Source organism: Phoca vitulina, unplaced genomic scaffold (assembly GCF_004348235.1).
Source record: "Phoca vitulina isolate PV1807 unplaced genomic scaffold, GSC_HSeal_1.0 scaffold4, whole genome shotgun sequence".
In the NCBI taxonomy this organism is placed as follows: domain Eukaryota; kingdom Metazoa; phylum Chordata; class Mammalia; order Carnivora; family Phocidae; genus Phoca; species Phoca vitulina.
In genome coordinates, this window is record NW_022589707.1 from 30175874 (window position 1) to 30202696 (window position 26823).

At 38.4% G+C, this 26823-nt stretch overlaps 1 protein-coding gene across 1 annotated transcript in view; it reads left to right on the plus strand.

Annotated features, from left to right (window-relative positions):
• The window catches only part of DOCK4 (dedicator of cytokinesis 4), a 427515-nt gene that overhangs the window by 322406 nt on the left and 78286 nt on the right, over nt 1-26823 (plus strand). Inside the window, 2 exon segments of the mRNA XM_032401750.1 lie at nt 7273-7371; nt 17476-17570. Of these exon segments, the coding sequence (XP_032257641.1) occupies nt 7273-7371; nt 17476-17570 (194 nt within the window).

Sequence of the window (26823 nt, forward strand, 5' to 3'; positions counted from 1 at the left end):
TTAAACTTTAAAATGCTCTCTCTTGCTAGAAAGAAGAAAGAACACCATTGTAATCGGTTCCTTTCAAAAATCTAGTTGTATGCAGAAGCAGAGTTAATATAGCAGCGTATATGGCTGTTTGCTCACACCCTCAACTAATTGGACTGTAGAGTTCCTTACAATTTATAAATGCTTCTTTCTTTGACCATAATTTGGTTTAGCACCATTTATGGTGCAGGTGACTCAACTCAACATAGGCCATGTCTAAGAAAGATACACTTGTCTAAACTTTTCATGCACTGGGGGCTTCTGGTTGAGGGGGAGAAGGGATACAGAATTCTGTTAAGAAATTTCTGGAAAAAATAGTGCATGTGTATAACAGAAGGTTTCGTGAGGACCGTTGTAGCCATCTAATACTCTTGTTATTCACAATTATTGTTAGAAATGCCCACTATACTCAATGTATACATAAAATGGATGCAAGCCACTGAAACACATAATGTTTTAAAGGCAATGTATATGTAGATAACTCCCACACTGAAACAAAGCTAATCTTGACCAAGAATGGTTTTCATTTATTCTTTTCAACAAATTGTTGAGTCTTGGGGTTTCTTAAAGTTTTTTTTAAGATTGTGTTTAGCACAAGCCGGGGAAGGGTAGAGGGAGAGGAAGAAGCTGACTGCCCGCTGAGCAGGGAGCCAGACATGGGGCTCAATCCCAGGACCCTGAGATCATGACCTGAGCCAAAAGATAGACGCCCGACCAGCTGAGCCACCCAGGCACCCTTGGACACTTAAAATATTTTAAAAACAAACAAAAATTACATTATAGATGAAAAATATTTTAGTAAAATATTGGACATCTAAGCCTCTTTTTTTTTTGGAATATGGTTGACACACAATGTTATATTAGTTTGAGGCATACAACTTAGTGATTAGACAAGTTTATACCTTATGCTGTGTTCACCCCAGGTGTACTCACCATCTGTACTATTGCATTGCTATTAAAGTATCACTGACTCTACTCCTTATGCTCTGCTTTTATTCCTGTGATTTACTCGTACCATAAGCAGAGGCCTGTATTTCCCTCTCCTTCACCCATTTTGCCCAACCTTTCACTCCCCTCCCCTCTGGCAACCATCAGTTCCGTACTTATAGGTCTGATTCTGCTTTTTGTGTGTTTATTCATTTTTTTAAAGATTCTATTTGTAAGTGGAATCATATGATATTTCTCTTTCTTAGTCTGACTTTTTTCACTTAGCATAATACCCTCGAGGTCCATCATGTTGTCTCAAATAGCACGATCCCATCCTTTCTTATGGCTGCATAATATTCCATTATGTATATATACCACATTTTCCTTATCCATATGTCAATTGATAGACATGCAGGTTGCTTCTGTGTCTTAACTATTTTAAATTGTAGATAATGCTGCAATAAACACAGGGGTATATATATCCTTTTGAGTTAGTGTTTTTGTTTTCTTTGGGTAAATACCCAATAGTGGAATTATTGGATCATATGGTATTTCTATTTTTAGTTTTTTTGAGGAACCTCCATACTCTTTTCCACAGTGGCTGTACCAATTTACATTTCCACCAACAGTGCATTGAGGATTCCTTTTTTTTCCCACATCCTCTCCAACACTTGTTGTTTCTTCTCTTTTTTATTTTAGCCTTTCAGACAAGTGTGAGGTGATACTTCATTGTGGTTTTGATTTGCATTTTCCTAAGGACGAGTAATATTGAGCCTCTTTTTGTGTGCCTGTTGGCCATCTATATGTCTTCTTTGGAAAAATGTTTATTCGGGTTCTCTGCCTGTTTTTAAATCATATTGTTTGGGTTTTTTGGTGTTGAGTTGTGTTGTTATTTATATATTTTGGATATTAATGCTTTATTGGATATATCATTTGCAAATATTTTCTTCCATTCAGTAGGTCGTCTTTTTGTTTTGTTAATGGTTTCCTTTGCTGTGCAAAAGCTTTTTATTTTGATATAGTCCCACTGGTTTATTTTTGCTTTTGTTTCCCTTGCCTTAGGAGATATACCTAGAAAAATGTTGCTATGGCCAGTGGATATCTAGGCTTCTTAACAGGTTAAATGTGCTTAGAGTTCCTAAATAGATTAAGTGAATACATAAAATGACATTGCAAAGTAGATGTTCGGATTAACAACACATCATAAATGTGCCAAAGATTAGATAGCAGGATAAGTTGTTTGCAGTCTACACCAGATGTGACAAATATAGATAGTATCCTGGATTCAAAGAAGTGTTCCTATGTACACTGACTATAAATATGTAATGAAAGTCTATTTTTTTAATAACTTTTCTTCTCATTACTAAAATTATTGCAATAATATGTAATTCTTCTTACTTCAAGGTATGTCACTATTCACAGGATGGTATGTTTTAGGAATAAACATTTTAAGAATATTAAGATAGTAGCTATATTAGAGATAGTGTAGCTAGGATGTAGAAGAACTAAGAGATGAGAAATGAAATGGGTTTCTACTAAGTAGATTTGCGTTTTTAAGTTGAGACTTAATAGAGAGGTTAAAAAGTCAGACATTGGTTATCAACTCATAGATTTTTATATGCCTATTTGTATTTGAATTATGACCTCAAACTCAGGTATATTTCCTCTATAAAATCAAATCAGTCTGAGCAGTAGGTAGAAGAACCAGAGATACCTGGCTTCACATCCCAGCTTCACCATTTTCTAACTGTGAAACCTGGGATAAATAACAACCTTAACAGGGGCGCCTGGGTGGCTCAGTTGTTAAGCGTCTGCCTTCGGCTCAGGTCATGATCCCAGCGTCCTGGGATCGAGCCCCGCATCAGGCTCCCTGCTCCGCGGGAAGCCTGCTTCTCCCTCTCCCTCTCCCACTCCCCCAGCTTGTGTTCCCTCTCTCGCTGTGTCTCTCTCTGTCAAAAAAAATAAATAAAAATCTTAAAAATAAATAAATAAATAACAACCTTAACAGATCTTACTGTAAAATGAAGTTAATAGTGTCCACCCAACAAGGAATGAATTTGATAATATAATCAAAAATACTATAACTTACACATAGTTCCATTCCATAAATGTTGTCATAATGCCTTTTTTAAGCTTTATTAAGATGTAGGTGACATTCAAAAAATTGTACATATTTAAAGTATACAGCTGGTAAGTTTTGACATCTGTGTATATCTGTGAACCATCATCGCAATCAAGATAAATAACATGTCCATCACTCTCAAAAGTTTGCTTGTGCCCCACTCTCTTTTCTCCCTCCTGCCCCCCCATACTACCTCATCCCCAGGCAACCACTGACCTGCTTTCTGTTACTACAGGTAAGTTTGCATTTCTAGAATTTTATATGAATGGAATCATACAGTACATAGTTACTATTAGGTTTTTTTTTTTGATGGAGGGTGGTGACATTTTGACTTCTTTCCCTCAGTATAATTATTTGAGTTTCTTCATTGTTGTTGTGTGTATCAATAGTTCATTCTTTCTTAATGCTTAATAGTGTTACATTATATGGCTATACTACAGTTTCTTTATTCGTTCACCCTTTGGTGGACATTTGGGTTGTTTTTGGTTTGGGCTTTTCTGTTCTATTTATCTATTTTTTTCTGTTTTGACACCAATAACACAATATCTTGACTACCAGAACTTTATAATAAGTCTTGAAGTCACATAGTATAAGTCCTTCAACTTTATTCTTTTTGAACAGTGTTTTGACTATTTCTTTTTTTTTTTTTTTTTTGAAGATTTTGTTTATTTATTTGACAGAGAGAGACACAGCGAGAGAGGGAAGAGAAGCAGGGGGAGTGGGAGAGGGAGAAGCAGGCTTTCCACTGAACAGGGAGCCCGATGCGGGGCTCGATCCCAGGACCCCGGGATCATGACCTGAGCCGAAGGCAGACGCTTAACAACTGAGCCACCCAGGCGCCCCTGTTTTCACTATTTCAAGTCCTTTACATTTCCATATGAATTTTAAAATCAGCTTGTCACTTTCTATCCCACAAAAGGCCTGATGTGATATTGATTGGGATTACCCTGAATCTGTATATCAATTTGAGGAGAATGGACATCTTAACAATATTAAACCTCCTAATCTGTGAACTTAGTATTCTGTTTATTTAGGTCTTCTTTAATTATTCTCATCAGTGTTTTATGATTTTCAGTGTGCAGATCTTTTGTCCTATATATCACTAAGTACTTCCATGTTTCAGTGGTATTATAAATTATGTTATTGTAAATTTCAGTTTCTGATGACTATTTCTCATCTGTAGAAGTAAAATTGATTTTGGTACATTGATCTTATATTCTGAGACATTGATTAATTCACTTAAGTAGTTCTAGTAGCTCATTATAGATTTGATAGCATTTTCTATGTACACAAATATATTGTCTGTGAATAAAGAGTTTTTTTATTCCTTTCCAATGTATATTCCTTTATTATTTTTTCTTGTTTTATTGCACTGGCAAGAACCTTCAGTATAATGTTGAATAGAAGTGGTGTACTGTTTAAGCTTTGGAATGTCTGAAAAGTATTTTGTCTTTCTTTTTGAAAGATTTTTGCTGGGTAACACAGTCTTGATTGATAGTTGTTTTTGTTCTTTCAGTAGTCTAAAGGTGTTGCTCCATGGTTTTCTAGCTTATATTATTTCTTTTTTTTTTTTTTTAAGATTTTATTTATTTATTTGACAGAGAGAGACACAGCGAGAGAGGGAACACAAGCAGGGGGAGTGGGAGAAGGAGAAGCAGGCTTCCCGCGGAGCAGGGAGCCCGATGCAGGGCTCGATCCCAGGACCCTGGGATCATGACCTGAGCTGAAGGCAGACACTTAACGACTGAGCCACCCAGGCGCCTCTAGCTTATATTATTTCTAATGAGATATATCTCATCCTTACCTTTGTTCCTCTGTATGTAATGTGTCTTTTTTTCACTGACTGTTGTTAATATTTTCTCTTTATCTCTGGCTATGTTATTATAATGCACCTTTGTGTATTTTTTTCATGTTTCTTGTGCTTAGGAATTGTTGAAATTTTTTAATACCTACGTTCATAGTTTTCAGAGAATCTGAAATTTTTCCCCTTATTTTTTCAATTACTTTTCTATGCCCTCCTCCTCTTTGAGATCTCCAATTACATATATATTCTGCTACTTGAAGTTGTTCTATAGTTCACTGATGCTTTTTCTTTTATTTCCTTTTTTTTTTTTAATTTAATTTTGGAGAGTTTCTACTGTCTCCAAGTTCAGTAATCTTGCTTCTGCAGATGTCTAATCTGCCATTAGTTCTATTAAGTAAATTTTCATCTCACACATTATAGTCTTCATCTCAATTTAGGTCTTTTGCTTTCTTTCATGTCTGAAATTAACATGTTCAAACTTTCTTACAGCTTCCTGAATATATAGACTATGGTAATAATAGCTATTTTAATGTCTTTTACTGCTAATTCTATTTATTTATGTCATTTCTGGGTCTGTTTTTATTGATTTTTTTTCCTCCTCATTTGCATCATTTATTTTTTCCAGCTTCTTTGTATGCCTGGTAATTTTTTATTGAATGCCAGACATCGTGGATATTATGCTGTTGAAAATAGATTTTTTAAATTCCTAGAAATATCTTTGAACTTTGCTTTGGAATGAGGTTAAATTTCTTAGGAACTATTTAATTGTTTCATATCTTGCTTATGAACTTTCTTAGGTAGGATCAGAGCAGCATTTATTCTAGGTGTAATTTTTCCCTGTTACTGAGAAAAGGTCTTTTTTAGTATTCTGATCCCCTGATATGGCAAAGTTTTTCCAGTCTTGCTGGTGAAAAAAAGATATTATTCCCAGTCTTGTGTGAGCACCAGGTGGTATTCTCTCATTCCTTTTGGCTTATTATTTTCCTAGCCTTGGATTGTTTCCTCACACACATGCACTAAAATATGAATCATTGTGCCCTTAAATTTTCCATAGCTAGTGTTAAGTACCAAGAGTTTCTTTGTTCATTAACAAAGTATTATGTTGAGCTTAGAAGATAGATTTCTGCTAGCCCTTACTTGTTAGTTTCTTAAATATTTGTCCCACTAAGTGTGCGGAAATAATTATTTGCCATACTTGTGTGTTACAAATGTTTATCCTTATGCAAGAAGCCAACCTGCATCTTTGGTTACCCTGACCTGGTGATTAGGTAGCATTTCCAGACCTTCTTTGGCAGCTGGAAGGGATACATTTGACTTTCCTGACTTAGGGGCCTCTGTTAGAAAATCCCAATTATGAAAGCTTTCAATTCCTGATTTTACACGTGAGTCTATAGCCTCTTTACACGTAAATGCAAAAAAAACCAAAACAAAACAAACAAAAAAAAACAACCCCCACCAATTCCCAATTAAAGTACATTTTTGTAAATTTACCATCAGTTACCACTGATTGCTTCTCTTGTTGTGTTCATATTGTTTTAAATGTTATTGTTCCCATTAAAAGTAGATAAATATTTTTGCTGAGCAAAAAATGTTGCATTAGAGCGTAACTATTTTAAATTAGATGTACTTTGGGAAATGCAAGCAAGTGACAGTGATTTCATAGGTCTTCAAATCTATGGATGCTCTTTTTTTCATTATTAATTTTTAAGAATGGATTTTTTAGGAGCCAATCACTTGGCACCCAAACAGAAAAGGATCACAATTAAGCTATTTTTAAGAGGAGTTTGAAACCAACATTGTAATATATGGCTTTCTCTATACCCTGCCCATCAGCAGACCAGAACTCAGATGAGTTGGAGGAGATTGTGTAAATTCACAAATGAGCAAGAGGTACAGGAAGAGCTTTGGAGTCAGAAAGACATATAGATAACTTCAGCTCTTCTACTTTTTAGTGATGTAACTTTGGGCAAGTCTTTTAGCCCACTGAATGTACAATTTATCGTCTTTAAATAAATATTATACCCCCTACCTCATAGCACTGATAATGAGGTTCAAATGACATAATGAATTAAGGTAGAGTAAATGCTCAGTAAATTGCCTTACCTCCTTTAAGTGTGTGAAGTTAGTTTCCTAGTGAAAAGCTTCCACACAAGGAAACAAACAAAAAAATATCCTAATTTGGAAATGCATATATACCAAGTAAATGGCCATCACAGGGAGAAATTTGGACTATAATATTGTTACTTTAGATTTAAAAGACTTCATAGAGTGACTTTAGATCCTAGTGGGTTTTTTTAAGTGTTCTATTTGAGGGCAGTTCAAAGTAAGTTACTGATGTTCATTTTTACTCTTAATAAAAAAAAATATGCCTTTTTTTTTTTTTTTAAATTAGGGGGAGTTTGTTGCTTGTCTCCTGTCCTTATTACGACAAATGACAGATAGACATTATCAACAACTTCTTGATAGTTTCAATACAAAGGAAGAATTAAGGGTAAGTGACTTTTTTTAATTTCCTACGTCTTTCTAGCTTTCCTTGTTCTTATCATCATTGTTAAGATAGTTCCTTGACAGTTGTTTTACCTGTCTGTGTTAAATTCTAAGCTGTTTTTTCTCACCTTCATCCACATGTCTGACTCTCTGTCTTGGCTCATTAAGATTTCAACTACTCAAGCAAAGCAATTAACTTTTATTTTGTACAAAGACATAGGATTTGAAATACCTGTCAGCAAAATCCAATAAACTAAAATAGAATCACAGACCTAATGAGACAAAAGCAAATAGACTAACTCTAGTTAGGTGGACTTAGAAATATTGCCTTTATAGAAGGTAAGGGTGAATATATAAATATATTAGCTGACTTCATCCCTCTAAAACCAAAATGAGGAGTTCTGGCTACAACGTTCTGACCCCAGAGAAGCAGAGTTGTATTTGATATTCTCTATCAGCTACAGTCTAATCAATATGCTGTGCTAGTGTGACAGGCTGACATTAAATAGAAAATATTGATGCCAGGTTTATAAAAATTCAATCTTTGCTGAGATTTAGGAAGCTTCAGTGCTTCCTTCATGGTGTTCACTAAAACCTTAGAAGTTGATTGTCCTCAGTTGGAGGAATGACCTGTCATCTCTTCTTACTTACTTTTACTTCTCTTTCATCTCTTGAGTTTTCCAGACACATTCATATGTAAACCATCGTAATGGAAGGGGACTTACATGCCAGTGGTGGAGAATTACAGGACAGTAGGAACGGTCACGCTGCAACATTTGTGTGACCGGAAGCCTTCACAGCACCTCAGGGGAAGACTTGTAGATTTTTTTTAATACAGATCATGGACAGGGATCACTTATCTTTGATCTGGAAGATGTTGCATGACCTTAGAAGCATCTTTCAGTTACTTTGGAGTGGCTGACAAACTGAATCATGAAACAAAGAATAGTTTGGGCAGATATAATCTCTCTAGCAGAAAGTTAGTTGGCATTTATCCATGCCTAAAAATATGTTTTTCATGTTTACTTTCAATCCTGAGTTTAGAATTAAAAACAGATAAAAGGCCTTAGAAAATGCCCACTCTACACACAGAAATCCATGTGGCTAAAAAGGAAGATAATGGTGCAGTCATTAACTTTCTTCAGAAGTTGAATATGTAAAACAGTTAAGGAACTAGGTTTTATATAAGAGGTCTTTGACTTCATGTTTCAAAATTTCCCCATAGGAAAGGCTATTTATTTTTATAGAGCCTGGGAATAAAAAATAGCAGAGAAGCACACATTGAAAATCATGATTAATTTAATCTAGGTATTGAGTTTTATGCCTTATTATTCACATTAATAATAATAAAGCAAATGGAAGTCATGAATAAAGTCTTTTATGTGGCCTTTCCTCATTTCAGTCAGCCACACACCTTTTCACAATTTCCCACTTCAAAATTAACTGGGCCTTTGGGCCAGGAAAATTATTGAATGCTATTAATTACTTCATCTATCCTTTAAGCAATATCGATTGAGAAATTCAGGCAACTACTGGTTTTTGTTATGTGGCCGGGTACAAATTGTCCAGTACCTGTAGGGGGAGAAGTCAGTCAAGTAATAGGCATTGACCCCACAGGGAGTGAACTCCCAGGGTAAGCACATGGTGCTTTGGAGCATCTGGGAATTGCTGCCAGCCCAAACTCATGACATGAGAAAAAGTCCCCAAAGGGGTCTCAGCTGAGAACTAAGATGAGTAGGAGTGTGCTGGGCTTACCTTTGGCTAGGACATTCAGATCTCTCAGCTAAAATGATACCAGAATATGCTAACTGACAAAGCACTCTCTACACCACCTTTATAACAGTTATTCAAACCTGGAATGTTTTACTTTATTTGTTTTTGTGAGTCCCCAACCCCTAACTACTAGATTATAAGCTCCTTGGTGCGTGAAGCTTTGGCTGGTTCACTGCTGTATCCTCAGATCCCAGAACATGCTCACCACATTGTAGGCACTCAAGAAACATTTGTTGATTATTTGATAGAATATGAGGAAGAGAGTTGTAAGACACAAGGCTCTCCGAATGTGTATGGATTTTATTTTGATGACACTTGGATTCTGTGGAGGGTTTTAGGAAAGAGGGGAGAGCCATGATCCCATTTGAGTTAAGAAAAACCTGTCTGGTTGCACTACTGAAAATGAATTAGCCAAGGTCAAACAGGACGCAGAACCCTATAAAGGATCTGATGCAGTAGTCTGTGCTAGAAATGACTATGGCCTGAAAGTGAGATGATCATGATGGTAGATTCTAGGGACATTTAAGGAAGTTGAATTGGCAGGTCCTGGTGACTGAATTTATAAAAGAGGTGAAGTAGAAAGAAGAGTTGAAGTTGACTCCCAGGCTCTTTGACAACTGGCCAGATGTTGGTGCCATTCACTGCATGGGGAACCCAGGAGGTGTGGGTGTACAGGTTTGGGAGTAAACATAAATCCAGTTTCAGCTAGAGTTTGGTCACCTGAGGGACATCAAAATGGAGATGTCTTATAGACAGTGTCTGAAGTTGAGGAGAGAAAACTGGGCTGCAGATGTAGATTTGGAAATTGTCATTTACATCAATGGGAGTAAATGGGAACATCCAAGGAGAGTGTAGAGTATGTAATTGAAGGGATCTGAATAGAAGCCAAGCATCAAGGAGGAAGAAGTGTTGAACACTGCTTGCTACTGCAAGGAGGTGAGGTAAGATCCTCAAAGGGTCCTTTAATATTGTTGATGAACTCGATGAGCAATTTCAGTGCAGTGGTGACAGCAGAAGCCACGCTGTCATGAATTGAGGAATGAAACAGAGAAAAAGATACAGTAGATGTATAACATGTTCCAAGAAAAGGAGGATAAGGTGTCTACTGACGGAGAACTTTGGATATCATGGGAATATTTATAACGGAGGAGACTTAAGCATGTTCAAATAGTAACGATTCGAGCTGGTAGAGGAGAAGCTGAAGGTGTAAGGAAGAAGTGCAGAGGGTAGTGAGGTTCCCTGAGATGGCAGCAGGAGGGGACAGAAGTAGCCTTGACTGGAGGAAGATCATTTTCCCAGTGTAAGAATGGAAGGAGAGTAACTGGGAGGAAGGCAAGCTAAAGGTCACTTATTTTATTAAAAGCTAATTAGTCATCTGGTTTTAATCTGTATTTTGAAAGTTCAGAGGTCACCTTTTAACAGATCCATTTTTCTTCTCATTTTTCTTCAAAGCCAAATACCCCTGTTTATGCTACTGAAACCTACATTACAAGATCTTTCAGAGGTAGTAACACTGGTCCACAGTCCCTTGTGCAAAGTCCTTACTAGCACGTGTATTTTAGAAATTAGAAGCTTTTGACATTTCAGGAAGATAATGTGGTGCACATACTGTGTATGATATAGGACCTCCAGTAGGATTTGGGATAGCCACTCTAATTAAATATCTTAATATTTCTGCAGTCAAAAAATATTCACTGTAAGTGGGATTAAATAAAAACTGAATAGCTCAGGTCAGGTTTTGCTGCCAAATGGATTATAAAACCAGAATTTTTAGACTACTTTGAGATTTTACTTTTGTAGTAAAGAAACTGAGGACCTCTAACAGCAAACACTTATATAAAACTTCGTACATGCAAGGTACTGTTCTAAAAGACTGATTCATGTAACTCATTTAATCCTCAACCCCATGAGGTAGGCACTATTATGATTTTATTACAAATGTCAGTTATTTGATTCAACAGACATCTATTGAGCACCTTGGCTAGGCATTGGGGATATCAAGACTTATAAAACAATCTCTCTTAATGCTTTAATGTTATTAAGAGCATCTAAATCATTGTTATAAATGAGTGTGACGTATATAAACAACAGTGATGGCGGCTGACAGTTATAGATTACCTCCTCACCCCCACCCCCACTGTCATGGGCCATGCAGTGCTAAACAGTGTTCCTGCAGTGCCTCATTTTACTCCCCGCTAACCTCCCCCAAACTCTTTCCACCCCCACAAGGAAGTAATTGAGAGGGCCTGGAATTCTATTAACATCTGAGCTCTTTGCTCAGGCAGCTAAACTCAGCTTTTTCTTACACTTTAATGAAGTTTGTTCAACCAAAATCTTTGCCATCAAATCGCATAAAATTTCATTTGTCAACTCTTTAAAAAGTAATAAGCAGTTCCAGTCATGAAGTGGGGATAAAAGGCCAAATTAATGGAAGGAGAGTTATTTGGGGTTTTTTTTTTTTTTTGTATCTACCTTTAGGTTAGAAACGGAATATATAATATATAAGGGAACTGCATACAAGGAAAGGTACAGCTTAGTAAAGTGGTATTTAATGGAAAATTATAACTGATACTGGGATTAGACCTTAAAACTCCCATTTTACCTACTGGTTAAAAGTCATAAAGTATGTCCCCCTCCCCTCCACACACATGTATTCTATCCCCAGAGGTAGCTGCTGGTGACACATAAGGTTGTCCTCACAGACTATTTTTTATGATATATACATACACATTTTTAATGGAATCCTACTATTCATATTAGTTGCACTTTTTCACACAACAATGTCATGAATATTGTAGAGATCACTGTATCATTTCTTCCTCCAAATTGCACTATATGGATGCTAATAATTTAATCATTCCCCTTTTGCTGGGCATTCAGGATGTTTCTGACTTTTGCCAAGAGAAAGGATACTTCAGGGAACATCATGACACACATGTCTCTATGGACTTGTGCCCTTATTGCTGTAGAATGAATTCCTGGAAGTCGAACTATTAGATCATGGGATATATGGATTTTAAATCTTCCTTGATACTGATGAATTATATGTTGAGATGTTCCAATTAATATTTTTGTTGTTCTTTATCCCTGGCACTGCTAAAAAAGCACTGCTTTATTCTTTCTTCTTATCAGTTCAAAGAAAGATATGGCCAAGCATTTCACAGTGGTTCTCTAAATGAAATGAAAATGAAAACAAATTTTGAAAGTACGGAGTTCCCAGATTATTGGTGTTTTAACTCCGTTCTTGCTTGCAGAATCAGGACATCTCCAGGGTTACTGTTGGGAGTGGCTCCTGGCATTTTGAACAGTATGCCATTTCTTCTCCTAGGTCCTCAGGTGCTCTGTGTGAGTGGTGTGAGTCACAATGTCAACAGGACTGTGTAGGAGCAAGGACCCGAGGGCTGGTACTCTGCATTGTGTAGCCCTTTCCTTCCTTGGAACATGGCAGTATTTTAGAAATGAACAAAAGCAAAGACCAGGAAGTGGTTCGAGTTGTTTCTTTTCTTTTTTCTCCTTCTGTAGTCAATAATGTTTTATTATACACCCACCTTCTGCTGAGGGCTAAAGTTTTGTCCATATCCATGGTATTTCTTGTACATGGAAAGCACTGAGTCTCCTGTTCTTTGTTGATTATGACTTTTCATATAGAACTGTGAGAACCCTGCTTTAAGCAGGAGGTTATACCTGTTCTGGAAGTTAAGTACGGCACTATTACAGCCTTTCATTGTCTCCCATGTACTGGCCCCCTAGCCTTGAAAAATCATATCTGATCAAGTCACAATCCAACTTTAAAACCCTGAGGACTTCACGTTACCAGCAGGACAAGATCCAGTCTCTGCCAAGTAATCCCTATCCTCAGTCGACCTGCCATCCTCATTGTCCTCCACTCTCTTCCAAACTCCTTTCATGACAGCCAGTTAAAATTACTTGCATATTCCAAACCAACCATACAGTTTTTAATTCCTCTGAATCATTTTTTTGTGTCTCCCTGAAATGCCTATTCTACCATTACTCACTCACTCGAATTGCTTAATTTTACCCCCTATTAATCCTTCCCTGATTTCAGCTCGTGCTGTAAAATCCAGCTCAGGAATCACTTTCTTTATGAAGTGTTCACAGAATATGGTGCCCCCCCACCCCCACTCTTCCCCACCTTCTGTGATAGCACCCAACAATGCCTTCTAAATGTTGTTTCCTTGGATCCTTGATGACTGTGCTCTTTGAGAGTAGAGACCATGTCTTTGTGTCCCAAGCACAGAGCCTAGAATAATATATCTCAGTTGAATGAAACAACCCTCTTAATAAATGTCTGCATACCTCACAAACCATCTTTTTCTGTACAGTTATTTCAACTTATAGCCTTTATTTTATTATAAAAAATAGTTCTCTAGCTCTCAAAGACTGAAGACCACTTGGGAGTTATTTTTGTGTAATGTGCTTAGATATTCAACTTTAAGGTTATGAATTTCAATGTGATAATTATTAACACCCTTTATTTGAATTCAAACCCCATACCAAGGATATTACACATTTGAAATTTGTAGAAAATTTTTAAGATAATATTTGACTATACTTTAAATCATAAGTGAAGGAAATGTGTTCCTAGAAGGCTCTGTCCCTGGCATTGCTTTTGACATAAGGAGACCGTGTCTTGGTCTATCTGCTTATGTCGTGATGCTTTCTTTTCTTGAGTTCTTAACTCATGTTTCATGATCTCAGAATACCTCCTCCTGTGTCTCACTAATTCTGTTGCATAAACTTCATTCTGTCTTGTGCTATGCTGATACCACGGTATCCTGTGTAAACACAAAGCAATTTTTTGTACAATATAGTCAGGAAATGAGTGAAAAACAAATTTAATCCTCTCACCCATCTGCCTAAAGCCCCTCACTGCCTTACATTGCCCTCAGGATAAATTTCCCCATTTCTTGCCACTCCCCATTGCAGTCCAGGCAGCCCTGTGTTGTCTCTTGCCTTTAAGGCGTGCTGGTGCTCTTCCCTCTCCATGGAATACCTGGTCCTCAGACTTATCCTCACTTGCAGTGCATGCATAGATCCGTGTGGTTTTTAGGTTAGCATTCAGCTCTCCCGCCAAACTGTACACTCCGTTTAGGGCAAGCATTACATTCAACTTATGTGGAATGACATGTCACAGACACTCCATAAATACTCTTGCATGAATAAATAAAAAGAATGTATCTTACCCCACTAGGTGTCCCCAGCATCTAACACAGTGCCTGGTACGTAATAAAGCACTCAATATTTATGAATGAGTAAATGTTAGTGATGATTTCTAAAATCATAAAAAATTGCTCTTGCTTTCTTTTCTATTTGAGTATGGCCCTTTTTACTGTTGTGGTTTTCACATGAACTTCCTTACTTGAACCTCTTGCACTGCAGAAAAAAGTGCTTCTGTAAAGTACCACCTCACTGTTCCTTTTTCTATTTTGAACCCTGATTTGAATAAAACCAGTAATGCAGTTCAGTTACCATGTTGTGCTATTTGAAGTAAACAAACAAAGAAGAAACTGCTCCCAGCCTACCAATTTTAAAATAGTGGCATATGAAACACTTATTTCTTGCTATCCAAACAGGAATATTATTATAGCAATGTTCTTTTTTTAAATTATGGGGAAGATGTGTTAGTTATTGTTATGTGTGCAAGATAATTTCGTATATATATGCAGAAGCACACATTCAGTGAAATGATGAGAGCTGAAAAGTACTTAGGGCAGACGGGGAAGAGCGGTGGATTTGGGGAGGACAGGCAGGGGCCTGTTGAAGAATCCAGAATTCAGGTATTAGTGCTTTAAAATACTGGAACTGAGTTTGAATGAAACCAGTTGCATGGCAGCTGATAGTAAATCCTTGCAGAGCTCAGTCACATGATGGGAGTGCCACAGTAGAAGGTGTTTATGTTACCCTCTGATGAAACATTAGCCTACAGCTGAGAAATAAGAAAAAAACATTTGTCTAGTATAATAACAGATAAGTGATCATGCTGACTTTTCAAAATCACAGCTCACTACAAGGGACCTTAAAGCCTCCACATTTTCCAAATATGAGAGCTCAGTTCCAGAGAGGTTAAATAAACTGCCAAGGTCGTTGGGCTTGTTCATTGCTGAGTCAGGATTAAAATCTCGATTTTCTGATTTTCACTGAAATGGCTTTTCATTGTCATTGTAAGATTGCCACAATGCGTTGGATTCTATAAAGGTAGATGAAGCTTGCATGGGTACTGTAGAAAGCTATTTGAGACACTAAAAAGTTTTCTTAGGGGAAGCAAAGATTTATGTCACTATGTGGGTGTTGGCTCAGTGTCGCACGCTGCCACACCTTTTATTTTGTGAGATAAGTGGGAATAAGAAAATAAGATGGCACAGAAACACATGGTCTGTCCCCAGCTCCTACACCTGGAATAACTTTCCCTTTGACCCCAGCCCTACAAAAGAAGAGCAACCAAAGTTGCCAGCCCGGAAGGTAGACGTCCTGCCTGCTATAACCAGTTTTTCAGACAATTCTTTCCCTGTGCAGCTTCCATCACTCTCTCCTACCCCCCTACCCCCGTACACACACCCATTGCTAAGGGTGCTACCTCCAATTTCCGATTCCCTAAAAGTCGAGAGGGGAAAAGATGAAATTTCAATATTTTAGAAATGAAACTATTCCTAAGTCATTGTAGACTATGAGAAGTGATTCCCCACCTTCATGATTTTTTTTTTAAAACATCTATCTAAGCAAGTGCCACCAGATAGGAAACTGAAGTAGGATATAATTCTTTGAAAGGTAAATGCAGACATCCATTTTTGCAGGGATTATATATATTCATGTCTGGAAAACCCAAAAGAATGAACTGAAAAACTTTTTTGAAGTAAGTTTTAGAAATGCATTAAGAAGGGTTTCTCACCGTATTAGTATGCTAATGACCTACTTTGCCAAGAGAGGGCTGGAATGTGAGGGGTTTCCCCGAATTGTCTGACCTGCTGTAGAATTCATTTGGGAAACTCTGTGTCTGGTGATTCTGCCTACATGAGAAGGGTCTGTCTGGCCATTTAAAGGCGAATGACCTAGCGGGCGTATTTCCACATGGCACATACTACACATACCAACGTATGTGTGTTGATGCCAAAGAAGCTAAAATAATTTCGTGTCAAAATATTTATGGGCTTGATCAAAGCTGTTAGAGTATGTTAAAAAACCACACACACACACACACACACACACAGAGCTACCACATATTTCTTATATTTTCAGATTCTATCTATCTTCTGATGATATGAATGACAACCATAATCTTCTATTCAAGCAGCTTACATGTTTCACATAATGTGTTGCTGGGTTTCATAAATAAAACTCATGTGTGGTTGTTTTTTTTTTAATTAAGCAACACCATACTGTTGCTTTCAATCAGATTGGTAGATATATTTTCCTAGCATTGCTTGAGGTTATCAACAAATCTGTAAGTTTTCTAGTTAACAAATCTAAACTAGACTGAGCCAATCTCTTTCTGATTGGGCCTGCTTTATGTCATTCAGTACATGTGTGTTGTCTTCTTGAGTCCCCTTTAAGTGTAATATGCTGCAGCGTTCGGGGCCCTATCACTTGAAATGTTTTAAGAAGAGGTATTTCTGTGTCTGGCAGTAGCTTCTTGTCAAGAATGTTTCTAGGTGATCAGTTTGAAGTTAACATCTCAGTAAGTACGGCTGCCCTCTGGCACGGCAACTCTGAATAAGTCCTTGACACTCCCATAGCTACTAAGCACTCGCCACTAGGCTCAGCTTAGCACACATCCTTATTTGAGTGTATTCTACACAGCACATTCAGATTCTGTAAACCTGCATGCATACCATTAATGCTGCATCCTCAGAATGCCCTCGAAGAAACCTGGGTGTTTGCTTAAAATGCTTTTTAATGAACATAACTTTCTAAATTTTGACACCTACTTAAAAGGAAGATCTGTTGATCGTTCTCTCGCTATGAAAAGTTCTGATGTTGAGGACACTATAATAAAAGAAAGAATATATTTGCCTGCTAATCTTCAACTGTCAGTCTTCCCCTTTATTTATAAAATCTAAATGTTTAGAGTTTGTGAAGAGGAATGAAAGGTCATTTCCACTGTGTATGAGAAAGAAAAGGAAAAGAGAACATCTGGGAAGGGTAGCAAGCCAGTGGGTGTTGAGAATAGAACAGTGATGGTTCCTTCTCCTGGTGAACTATGGAAGCATGGCTTCCTTTTCTGTAGTTGCTTTGGAAATGGCAACAACCGTGCTCTGTGTGTGTGTGTATTGACAGTTAAAGTAACTCAGTAAAATGATCTGTTTCTTCCCTATCCAAGGATTTCCTGCTACAGATATTTACTGTGTTCCGAATATTGATACGCCCAGAGATGTTTCCGAAGGACTGGACTGTCATGCGCTTGGTGGCTAACAAGTAAGACATTTAAGTTGACAATGATTGCAGCTTAGGATATGGACGAGAGGGGATACAAAAATGATTTTTCTAGTTTGATCTCAAGTTTGAAATCTTCAAATCCTGGGATTCTTTTTCTTTGTCTCTGAATTAACTTCTCTCATTTAAAAAAAATACATATTACTATTTGTTTTAAACAGGTGATACATTTAACATAGTTCAAAAATCAAATAATACAAGAAGAGCGTACATTGAAAAAACCCCTTCCCATCTACTGTATTTATCCCTTACCCCCAGCCTGTAGTTACCACTTTTATTAGCATCTTGCGTGACCTTCCAATGTTCTTTTATACAGAGCCTGGCAGGTAGCATAATATATACACTATTTTGCACTTTGCTCTTTCACTTAAAAATCCTGGCAGTCTTTCCACATTAATACATAGAAAGCCCCTCATTCATTTATGTTTCTTTTTCTCTTTCATGGGCATATAATGTTCTATTGAATTGGTGTACCATCATTTATTTAACCAGCCCTGTTGCTAGACACTTGAGTCATTTCTAATCTTTCTTAATTCATTTTAACTCAGCAGGATACATTAAGCATCTACCGTGTGCTCAGCACTGGGGATAAGATATGACCCCTGAGTTGGACACATGAAGATTGAAGTTCCTTTTATACAGCCAAGGGATATGGCCAGTAGAGAGCTGAAAATAATGCTCTCAGCAAAATTTGGAACTAGAGAAGACATTTGGAGAGATATTGACATAAAGTTGAATCTCTGGAAGTTGGCAAAACTAGCTTGTATTAGGCATATCCAGGAAAAAAAAATAAAAGATCTGAGTCAGTACTTGAAGGAGTAGGAGCCAGGAAAGGAGATTAGGCAGCTGCCAGAATGGCAGGAGCCTTCCCAGAGAGTAAGTATCACGGCAGTGTCTGCTCTCATGCTTCCTGTCTCTGTCATCTCAGGATACAGAATGCAGGTGAAGTTCTTTAGGAAACTGGCTGATGTTTACTTCCACACTCGTAATTTACCCTGTCTCATAAGCACTCTTTCCTTCAAGTCTACATTTGCCTGCTTCTCCTTCCTCCTTTTGTCCAGCCCCGAACACCCTCATATTCAGGATAAAGGTTGAATTCTCCAGGTATCTATCCATAGACCAAAGACACCATATGTCCTCCCCAGATGCCAGGTATGGTGGTGGTAAGAGCCCAGGAATATAGGGTTGGATTTTGATAAGATATGCCTAATATGGCTTCTGCTGCAGTATACATTTATAGATGTGGAGGTGTTAAAACGATGTGTTAAAACTTGTGAAGTAACAAATAGTATAATATGGCATATTATATTTTACATAAGTACAGAAGCAGCTTTTCCATGTTCAAGACTAATTGAAACTCCTGAAATAGCTCTCTTTAGAATTTAGCATATTTAGTTTGATATCTGTGAGTAGAATCAAATATCTTTTCATCTGGATGTCCGGATGCCATAGATTTAAAGGGAGCAATTGGTCATGAATCTGGCCTTATTACCAAAGATCTAACATTCTGCAGAGGGCTATGAAGTGGTCCAGGGAGCCAGCCAGGAAGAGGTCCAGGCTGCTGACATCCACATCACACAACATCATCATGTGGTCATTATGCCTGCCCTGTGTGCAGAAGGATATTTTGACTTGAATTAGAATATTCAATGGCAAAAATTCAAACCAAAAATAAGTTTGACATTTTGTTCCTTATGCACACAGGCTCTGCTTGAACTTATTGAAAACTGTGACCACAATGTGGCTTTTTAAAATTAAACACCATCTCTCTCTACCTAAAAATCTCCACTCCATTTATGAAGACTCATGGTCACACAAATGGGTAACAGACTTAGAAGTATAGATTCTGCTTTTGAGTAAACACATGATGTTCAAGATTTTCATCTACAGTGTTAACCAAACAGGAGCATGGGTTAGTTTAAGATGAGTTCTGTGTAATACATTTAAACAGAAGATACTCCCAAAGCAAATCCAAGAAAAAAGCCATCAGCCTTTGCTAAATGCAGTACCATCACGCTCTTGCCACTCAAGTCGGTGCTGATAAGAAACGGGCACTGTTTTTCCACCGGCAATGGCAAGTCCGTCCCAATTTGGAGAGAGGACTCCAGGGTCTGGTAGAGAGCACCCCAAGTTGGAACAGACACTGCCTTCTGTTCTTCTGCTTCCCGCTCTTCTCCCCATGCAACCACCGTAGCCAATTTCCCATTCAAAGTATGAAACCAAATGAGATTTTTCTTGCCTTATGAATGCAATATATTCCAGAAATAAGCCTTCAACTATTTCTTCTCTATCCATAAAAAAGATTAGCCACTATAATATTGGTAGAAAAGTCCATTTCTGAAAGATGTTAAACACATTTGAAATATGTTAAAGGGCAGGGGCGCCCGGGTAGCTCCGTCGGTTGAGCATTCAGCTCTTGACTTTGGCTCAGGTTGTGGTCTTGGGTTCGTGGGTTCAAGCCCTGCCTCGCTCCGCTCCGTGCTCAGCAGGGAGTCTGCTTCCCTCTCTCCCTCCCCCTTTGCCCCTCCCCCTGCTCGTACTTGTGCGTGCTCTCGCGTGCTCTCTCTCAAATAAATAAATAAATTAAATCTTTTTAAAAAATGTTAGCATACATTGGAAAGAAAACCTGACCACTTTGCTAAACTATGTAGACGCAAGTTGCAGGAGCTAGATCCACGTCTCTGAAGTTAACCACCTTTCTTCCATGTTGCTAACTTTCTTAGACAAATATTTGATCAGGGCCCCTCAAAGAGGCATTTTTACCCAGACTCCCACTTTTACTACCTACTATGTGCCTAATACATGTCAAATTGATAGTAACTAGCTGAGAAGTCACCACTGCCCTACCTTTGAGCTCAGCTGAATAGCTCATCCCTCAAAATATGTATTCTTTGATGTGTTGGTCCTTTCTTCCTGTGTTTTCAAGTAAGTTAAATGCCTTTAACTTTCATCTATAAACTATGTTGTCCCAAATCCTGTAGCTTCCCTGCTTTATCTGAAGTCCTACTAAAAGCTGTGACCAGACACTTGGTGATTAGTATGGTCTTGTGTTTATTTCCACCTGAATGTCTAATATCGGGTGACACGGTAAGGGCATCCAGCCTAACTTGCACAAGGATGAGACATGTGTCTCTTGCTTGTGTGCAAAGTTGTATTGTTCCCACTGTTAAGTTCTTGGTAGATGTTTCTGATGAGAACAACTGCTCAATTTGAGAAAGAAGGAACATAAGGGAGATGAAAATTAAGTACCAAAAATACAGGACACTTTGAGACAAGCTTCTCTCCACCCCCTTCCCATACACATTGCAAAATATAGTACAAAAATAAAGTCACAGCTTTATACATTTTCAAAGAGATAAATCTTGTAACAGACTTGCTTACTGAGGGAAGTAAAACCTTCTGGCCTTACAGTTGACATTTCAGGCCCTTATTTTGTTTATCTTGTGTGCATGTTGGCTTCAAACATATCATACATTTTTTTATGTGTGCTTTTTCTCACCAAACACTGAATTATTTAGTTGACTAGTACCTTCAAGTAATTTAGCTTTCAAATGAGATCAGTGTAGCAAATAGGTGACTTGTGGAACCAAAGATTCTTAGGGAAGGTCATTCATTCATTTACTGACCCATCCACTCAGCAAATCTTTTCCAATACCTAAAGTATAAAATAAATGCCATAAAGATAGAGCATAGTTCTTTGAAAATGTTTATGAAAGGAACTTTGTTCTGGACTGGGATTGGAAGGCTCTTTCATTAGGAAGTGAAACTTGAGCTGAAAGCCAAAGCAGGAGTTAACAGGCAGACAACAAAGGAAGAATGTTCTTATCAGCAGAAATAGCTTATACAAAGGCCCTGTGGTCAGAGTGAATATGGCACATTCAAGAAACTGAAAGACTATTAGTGTGGCTGGAACATGAGGAGAGAAGGAGCCAGTAACAATGAGGTTAGAAGAGGAAGACAGGGCCCAAATATTAGGGAGTAGAGAAACATTAAGAGAAACCAAGAAGGGGGCACATGTGTGGCTCGGTTGGTTAAGTGTCTGCCTTCAGCTCAGGTCATGATCTCAGGGTCCTGGGATCGAGCATCACGTGGGCTCCCTGCTCAGTTGGGAGTCTGCTTCTCCCTCTGCCCCTTCCCCCCCCGACTTGTGCACGCTCTCTCTCTCTCTCAAATAAATAAATAAAATATTTTTTAAAAAAAGAGAGAAACCAAGAAGGACCAGTTAGAAGCTTAATACAGCAATCCAGCTAATGGCTCGAACAGGTAGATGGCAGTGAAGGTAGTAAGAAGATCGATTTTGAAGATTGAGATAACATAACTTGCAGATGACTGGATGTGGGTGGCAGAGAAAAAATGGAAGATGGCCTTTAGAATTTTGGCCTGAACAGAAGGATGAATGGTGGTGCCATTCACTTTGGTGGGGAAATACTGAGAGGAGCAGCTTTGGGGGTGGGGAAGGTGAAGAATCTTATGTGAAACAGAAGTTTGAAATACTCTTCGATATCTTAGTGGAAACATAGAAGAGGAAGCTACACCTGCTTCTATGGAGCTGAGGGAAGAGGTTAGGGCTGGAGGTGTGCATTTGAGGGTCATTGGATGATATGGATGATATTTGAAGCCATGGCACTGAATGAGAGCACCTGGAAGAGAGTAGATTAAAAAGAAAAAAGTACTTAGCACTGGGCTATAGAGCATGCTGCCATTTTAAAGGCCAGAACATGGAGAAGCATCCAGCAAAAGAGACTGAAAAGGAGCAGCCCATGATTTAAGGTGAGAACCAGCAGAGTATACTGTCCTGTGAAGAAGGTATTCCATGAAGGTAGAAGTATCAAGAGCTGTTGGGAGATTGGAGATGATGAAGACTGACAGTTGCCCCCAGATTTGGCAGTGTTGTGTAGATACTGATGACCATGGCATGTGCTCTTTCAGCGCAGCGATGGAGGAGAAAGCCTTATTAGAGTGAATTCAAGAACAGCTAGGAATTAAGAAAGTGAAAACAGCTCATTAGAAGTTTTGCTGTGAAAGGAAGCAGAGAAATGGGGCTACATCTGGAAGGAGTTAAGGGACGAGGACTCTTTTTAAAATATGGAATAATACAGTATTTTAGTTTACAAATAGGAATGGATTAGCAAAGACAGAAATACTGGTGCTACTAAAGAAAACAGGAATAAGTGAAGGAACAAGCTGGGGGGCGGTGGGAAGTGGGGTTGGGCTAAGTGCAGAATTGCTGTGTGCCCTTTGAGAACTGCCTGTTACCTGTGCACAATCAGCTTGCACTGGAAATTAAACCAACCACGTAGGCATGCAGTTTAGGTTAGCTGACAATGCTTTTTGTGATAAGACTTTCTCAGTGAAAGAAGCTTGCCACACTTAGAGTAGCTCTGAAATTATGCACACAAAAAAAGCTTGGCCTTAGCTAGGAGCCTTGGCACTGTAACAGGAAGGAAGACAGAGTATGTGATAGAGACGATGAAAAGTTGGGTGGTCGAGCAGCTAATCTGTTGAGCACCCACCAACACCGCTACTACTGTATTTTGTTGTTGTTGGTGGTGTTTTTCTATTAGGGTAATAATCCTTGAACAATTTTACAGTCCAAGGGAGAGATAAGATACTGATTTTTACCAAAACTATCTATTACTCAGATGAATGTGCCAAACTTAAATAGTGACAGCAAATATTTATGCAAGAACCTCCTGCATACTCCATGTCCTGGTGAGTTGTGAGGAGCTGGTAGGAAGAATGGATCCATGAACTAAAGGCTTCCTTAAGATCTGAGCCTGATAGTCTAAACCTGAGCCTGTTGACACATGAGTGACTTTCTGCCAGTACCACTCAGTGGACAAGGTCAAGGGAGTTTTTAAAATTCCTAAATTCCTCCATTTCAGTCTTGGTTTGTTCTTCCTCACCCATACGGCACACTTGACTAAAAGCCCAATCACTCCATTTCCTGCTTCCATTTTGGCTTATGCTGTGCCCTCCACTTGGAGTGCCTTCAGTCTGTTCTTCAAAATAGCTTTCAAAAAGGCATAAAATGTTGTACAAACTTCTCATTTTAGAATTACCTAGTACAGCAAATAAGTATAACAAAGCATAGGTTTACATATAGTTGTGAGGCTACAGTCATTCAGTAAAACTTACTGTGGGCTAGGCCTTTGGTGAAGCAGTGGTTAACAAGGCCAGATCCCCCAGCATCACTGCTGTCCAAGATCCAACCCTTGGCTGTCTTCTCCTCCATCTGTAACACAGTCCCCAAAACGAGGCAGGATGATCACGTGTGTTAGAAGCGTCTGGTTGGGCCCCATCTGGAACTCACCAGGCCCTCGGTGGTGGTGAGGCGCTGAAGTCTTATGAATCCTCAAGGTGATTTTGTCATGGCTCTAAAGTTTGAGGACCACTAGCTTAGATCAGTTCCCTTGATGGCCTTCCAGGATTTTCATCTGCCCCAAGTGTCTTTGTGCTGATTTCTTCTGCCCCTATTAACCCACCAGGTTGTAGGGAAGTTGTTTTTCTCCATGATTAGAATTCCCTAGATTTTCATTGTGTAAACATTAGTCTTTTGATACCCAGTTTATCCACAAAGGTGCTTCTCCCAGTCCAGGTATAATTTGTGGGGGTGGGCTTTTGCTTAAGCACGTTAACAAGTCGGAATAGTTTACAACAAATTAGAATAGATGAGATTTCTAGAGGAGGGAGGTAGTCTTTCTTTAAAAATACTTTCTAAATGCCAGAATGAGGTGGGAACTGAAAATCTTGAAGCAATAACTTTGATTTCCTGTGCTCTAGTTCCTCTTTTATATGTAAATTTTACCTTGCTGTGCCCATAGATGAAGGTTGTCAGAAGTCATCCTTGTGCCTATACTTCTATGGCAGATATCAGTCATTTGACCATTTGTAGTAACAGATTGCAAACCTTTCTTGGCTATTGAAGTGGTGTGCTGAGATTTGAAATGTCCTTATATTCAAAAACTGAGTCATGAGTAAAAGAATAAAACCAAAGGAGCCACATTGTTTTGGAAAAATTGGAACAAGTAAAGAAAGATCTCTAAACACCACAGATATCAACTACAATGAAGGAGCAATAATGTATAACTGCCTTTAGCTGGCTTGGAGACCTGTGTGCCAGGATCCTGACTCAGTGCTGAGTTACCATAAAAAGCTCTGGGAGCTGCCTCTGTGACTTGAGCTGAATGTTTTAAGCATAAATGCAACGCATTTGAAGTAGACTCACTTTAGGTCCTTCTAGTTTTGGGAAGTCTTGTTTTTGGAGGTCTTACCTCTCAGCCTATCAAACATATTAAATAGACCCACATGCCACATTTTACTGAAGAAAAGAAATAAAAAGCAATTTTTACATTTTGCTTTTTAAATTATTGGCCTATGAGTGAGTCATTTAACTCCAACTGCTTGGGATTTCTCAGCATTTCTGTATATTTAGGAATTCTTGTAAAGTTGTAAAAAGTAACCTATACTTTTTTTTAATACAATAGAAGTTGCCTAAATATGAAATTGGACAATAAATGATATAAGTAATGTTGCATTCTACAGATATATAATTAACCTTTTTTTAGTTTTTATTTTGCGGTTTTAATTTTTGGTCCCATAACATCTTTTCAGGTCTCAATATTTTCCAAAGCTCCTGAAAAGATTGTAGGTCCTATGCCCTCTGCCTCTTGTGCCTAATAATAAAGCGGCCTTGGTGACAGGACGAGGTATTGAATCTAGAACAAGGACTGCATGCTCCCTCAAAGAATGACCAAGTATAATGACTGGCCTAAAATGCTAGAAGCCAGGAGAATGTGAAACAGAGTTTGTTGGAATGTTTATCTGGCTTAGGCCTCTGGAGAGCTTTGCTCTTCAAAGGGTGGACCAAGGATGAACAGCATGAGCATCCCCTGGAGCTTGTTAGAAATGGCAGAATCTCAGGCCCCACCCCAGGCCTACTGAGTCATAATCTGCATTTTAACTAGATCACCAGGTACCCACTAAAGTTTGAGAAGCACTGCTTTGTCTGGAGCAGTGGTTCTCAGTTCTGGGTGCACAGGAGAATCACCTGGGAGTCCTAACACTCCTGATGTCCAGGTTGTAACCCAATCCATTCATTAGAATCTCTGGGGGTATCTATCTGTATTTTAAAGGCTCCTGGGTGATTCCAGGGAGCAACCAGGTTAAGACTCACTGGTTGACAATAAGGTCACAGAGGCTCCATGTTGTTTACCAGCGAGCACAGTTCAGGGAACTGTGGATTTTATTTGTGTTTGGGACCCAGCATATAAATAACAAATGGGTCATCTTTGCTGTGGAATAACCTTCTTACTTTGGAAAGTTGAATGTTTTGGCTGCTTGCCAGGACCTTAGGTCCAATAGTCTAAATCCCAGATATGCCATGTTTCACTAGCACTGGATGCTCTTGTTTCTGAACAACAATTCATGCTACAGTCGTGGGCCAGAAGGTGTTTTTTTTATGTGAAACTCAGGTGTAGTGGGACTGTGTGTATTTCTCCATTGAATACCATAGCAGAACGTTTGTGCTTAGAACCACGTGTTAAGAATGAACTGCTTCCTTGCTTGATAGCATTCCATTTTCTGATAATTAAGCATTAGTTTCATAATGTAAGTTTTAGATAAACTACTTTGGGAATTTTAATGATTTCTTCAGTTATCATCAATTCTGCTAGTGGCTGTGGAAAATTGCCACTTTATACTGTTATTTGCAGGTGATTTATCTCTTTAGTAGGAAATTCACTGATGGTATCTGCTGTTTGGGGAGCTGGAGACACCACGGGACTTTTCATTTTCATAGGCTCTGCTTATACCTAACATTCATCATAAGAGTTGTTGAAAGATGTAATTGACATATATAAAATGTACATGCCTACTCACAGTGGAGCAGGTGCCCGAGAAATGGTGGTTTTCTTCTCTTTCCCTTTCTTTAGCTTGGGCTATTCTCATTCAACCATCTGACCCCTTAGTCTTATTAATATTTTCCTATCCCAGGAGAAGGCTATCATAGTGAGTTTTCCAGCAGATAGCAATAATGAACCTTTATGTCCTTCAAAGGCTCTAAATATTCTTCTAATTAGTAAATATCCCTCTAGTCTAGGTTTTACCAGTAGGATAATCAAGGTGTGAAGTTGGTGGGGTGTTTTGTTTCCTTTTGTTTTATTTGCAGTCATAGAACTCTACCCCTTGATTCCAAATCCTGTGGTGAGAACTGGAGTCTCATCACATCAGACAC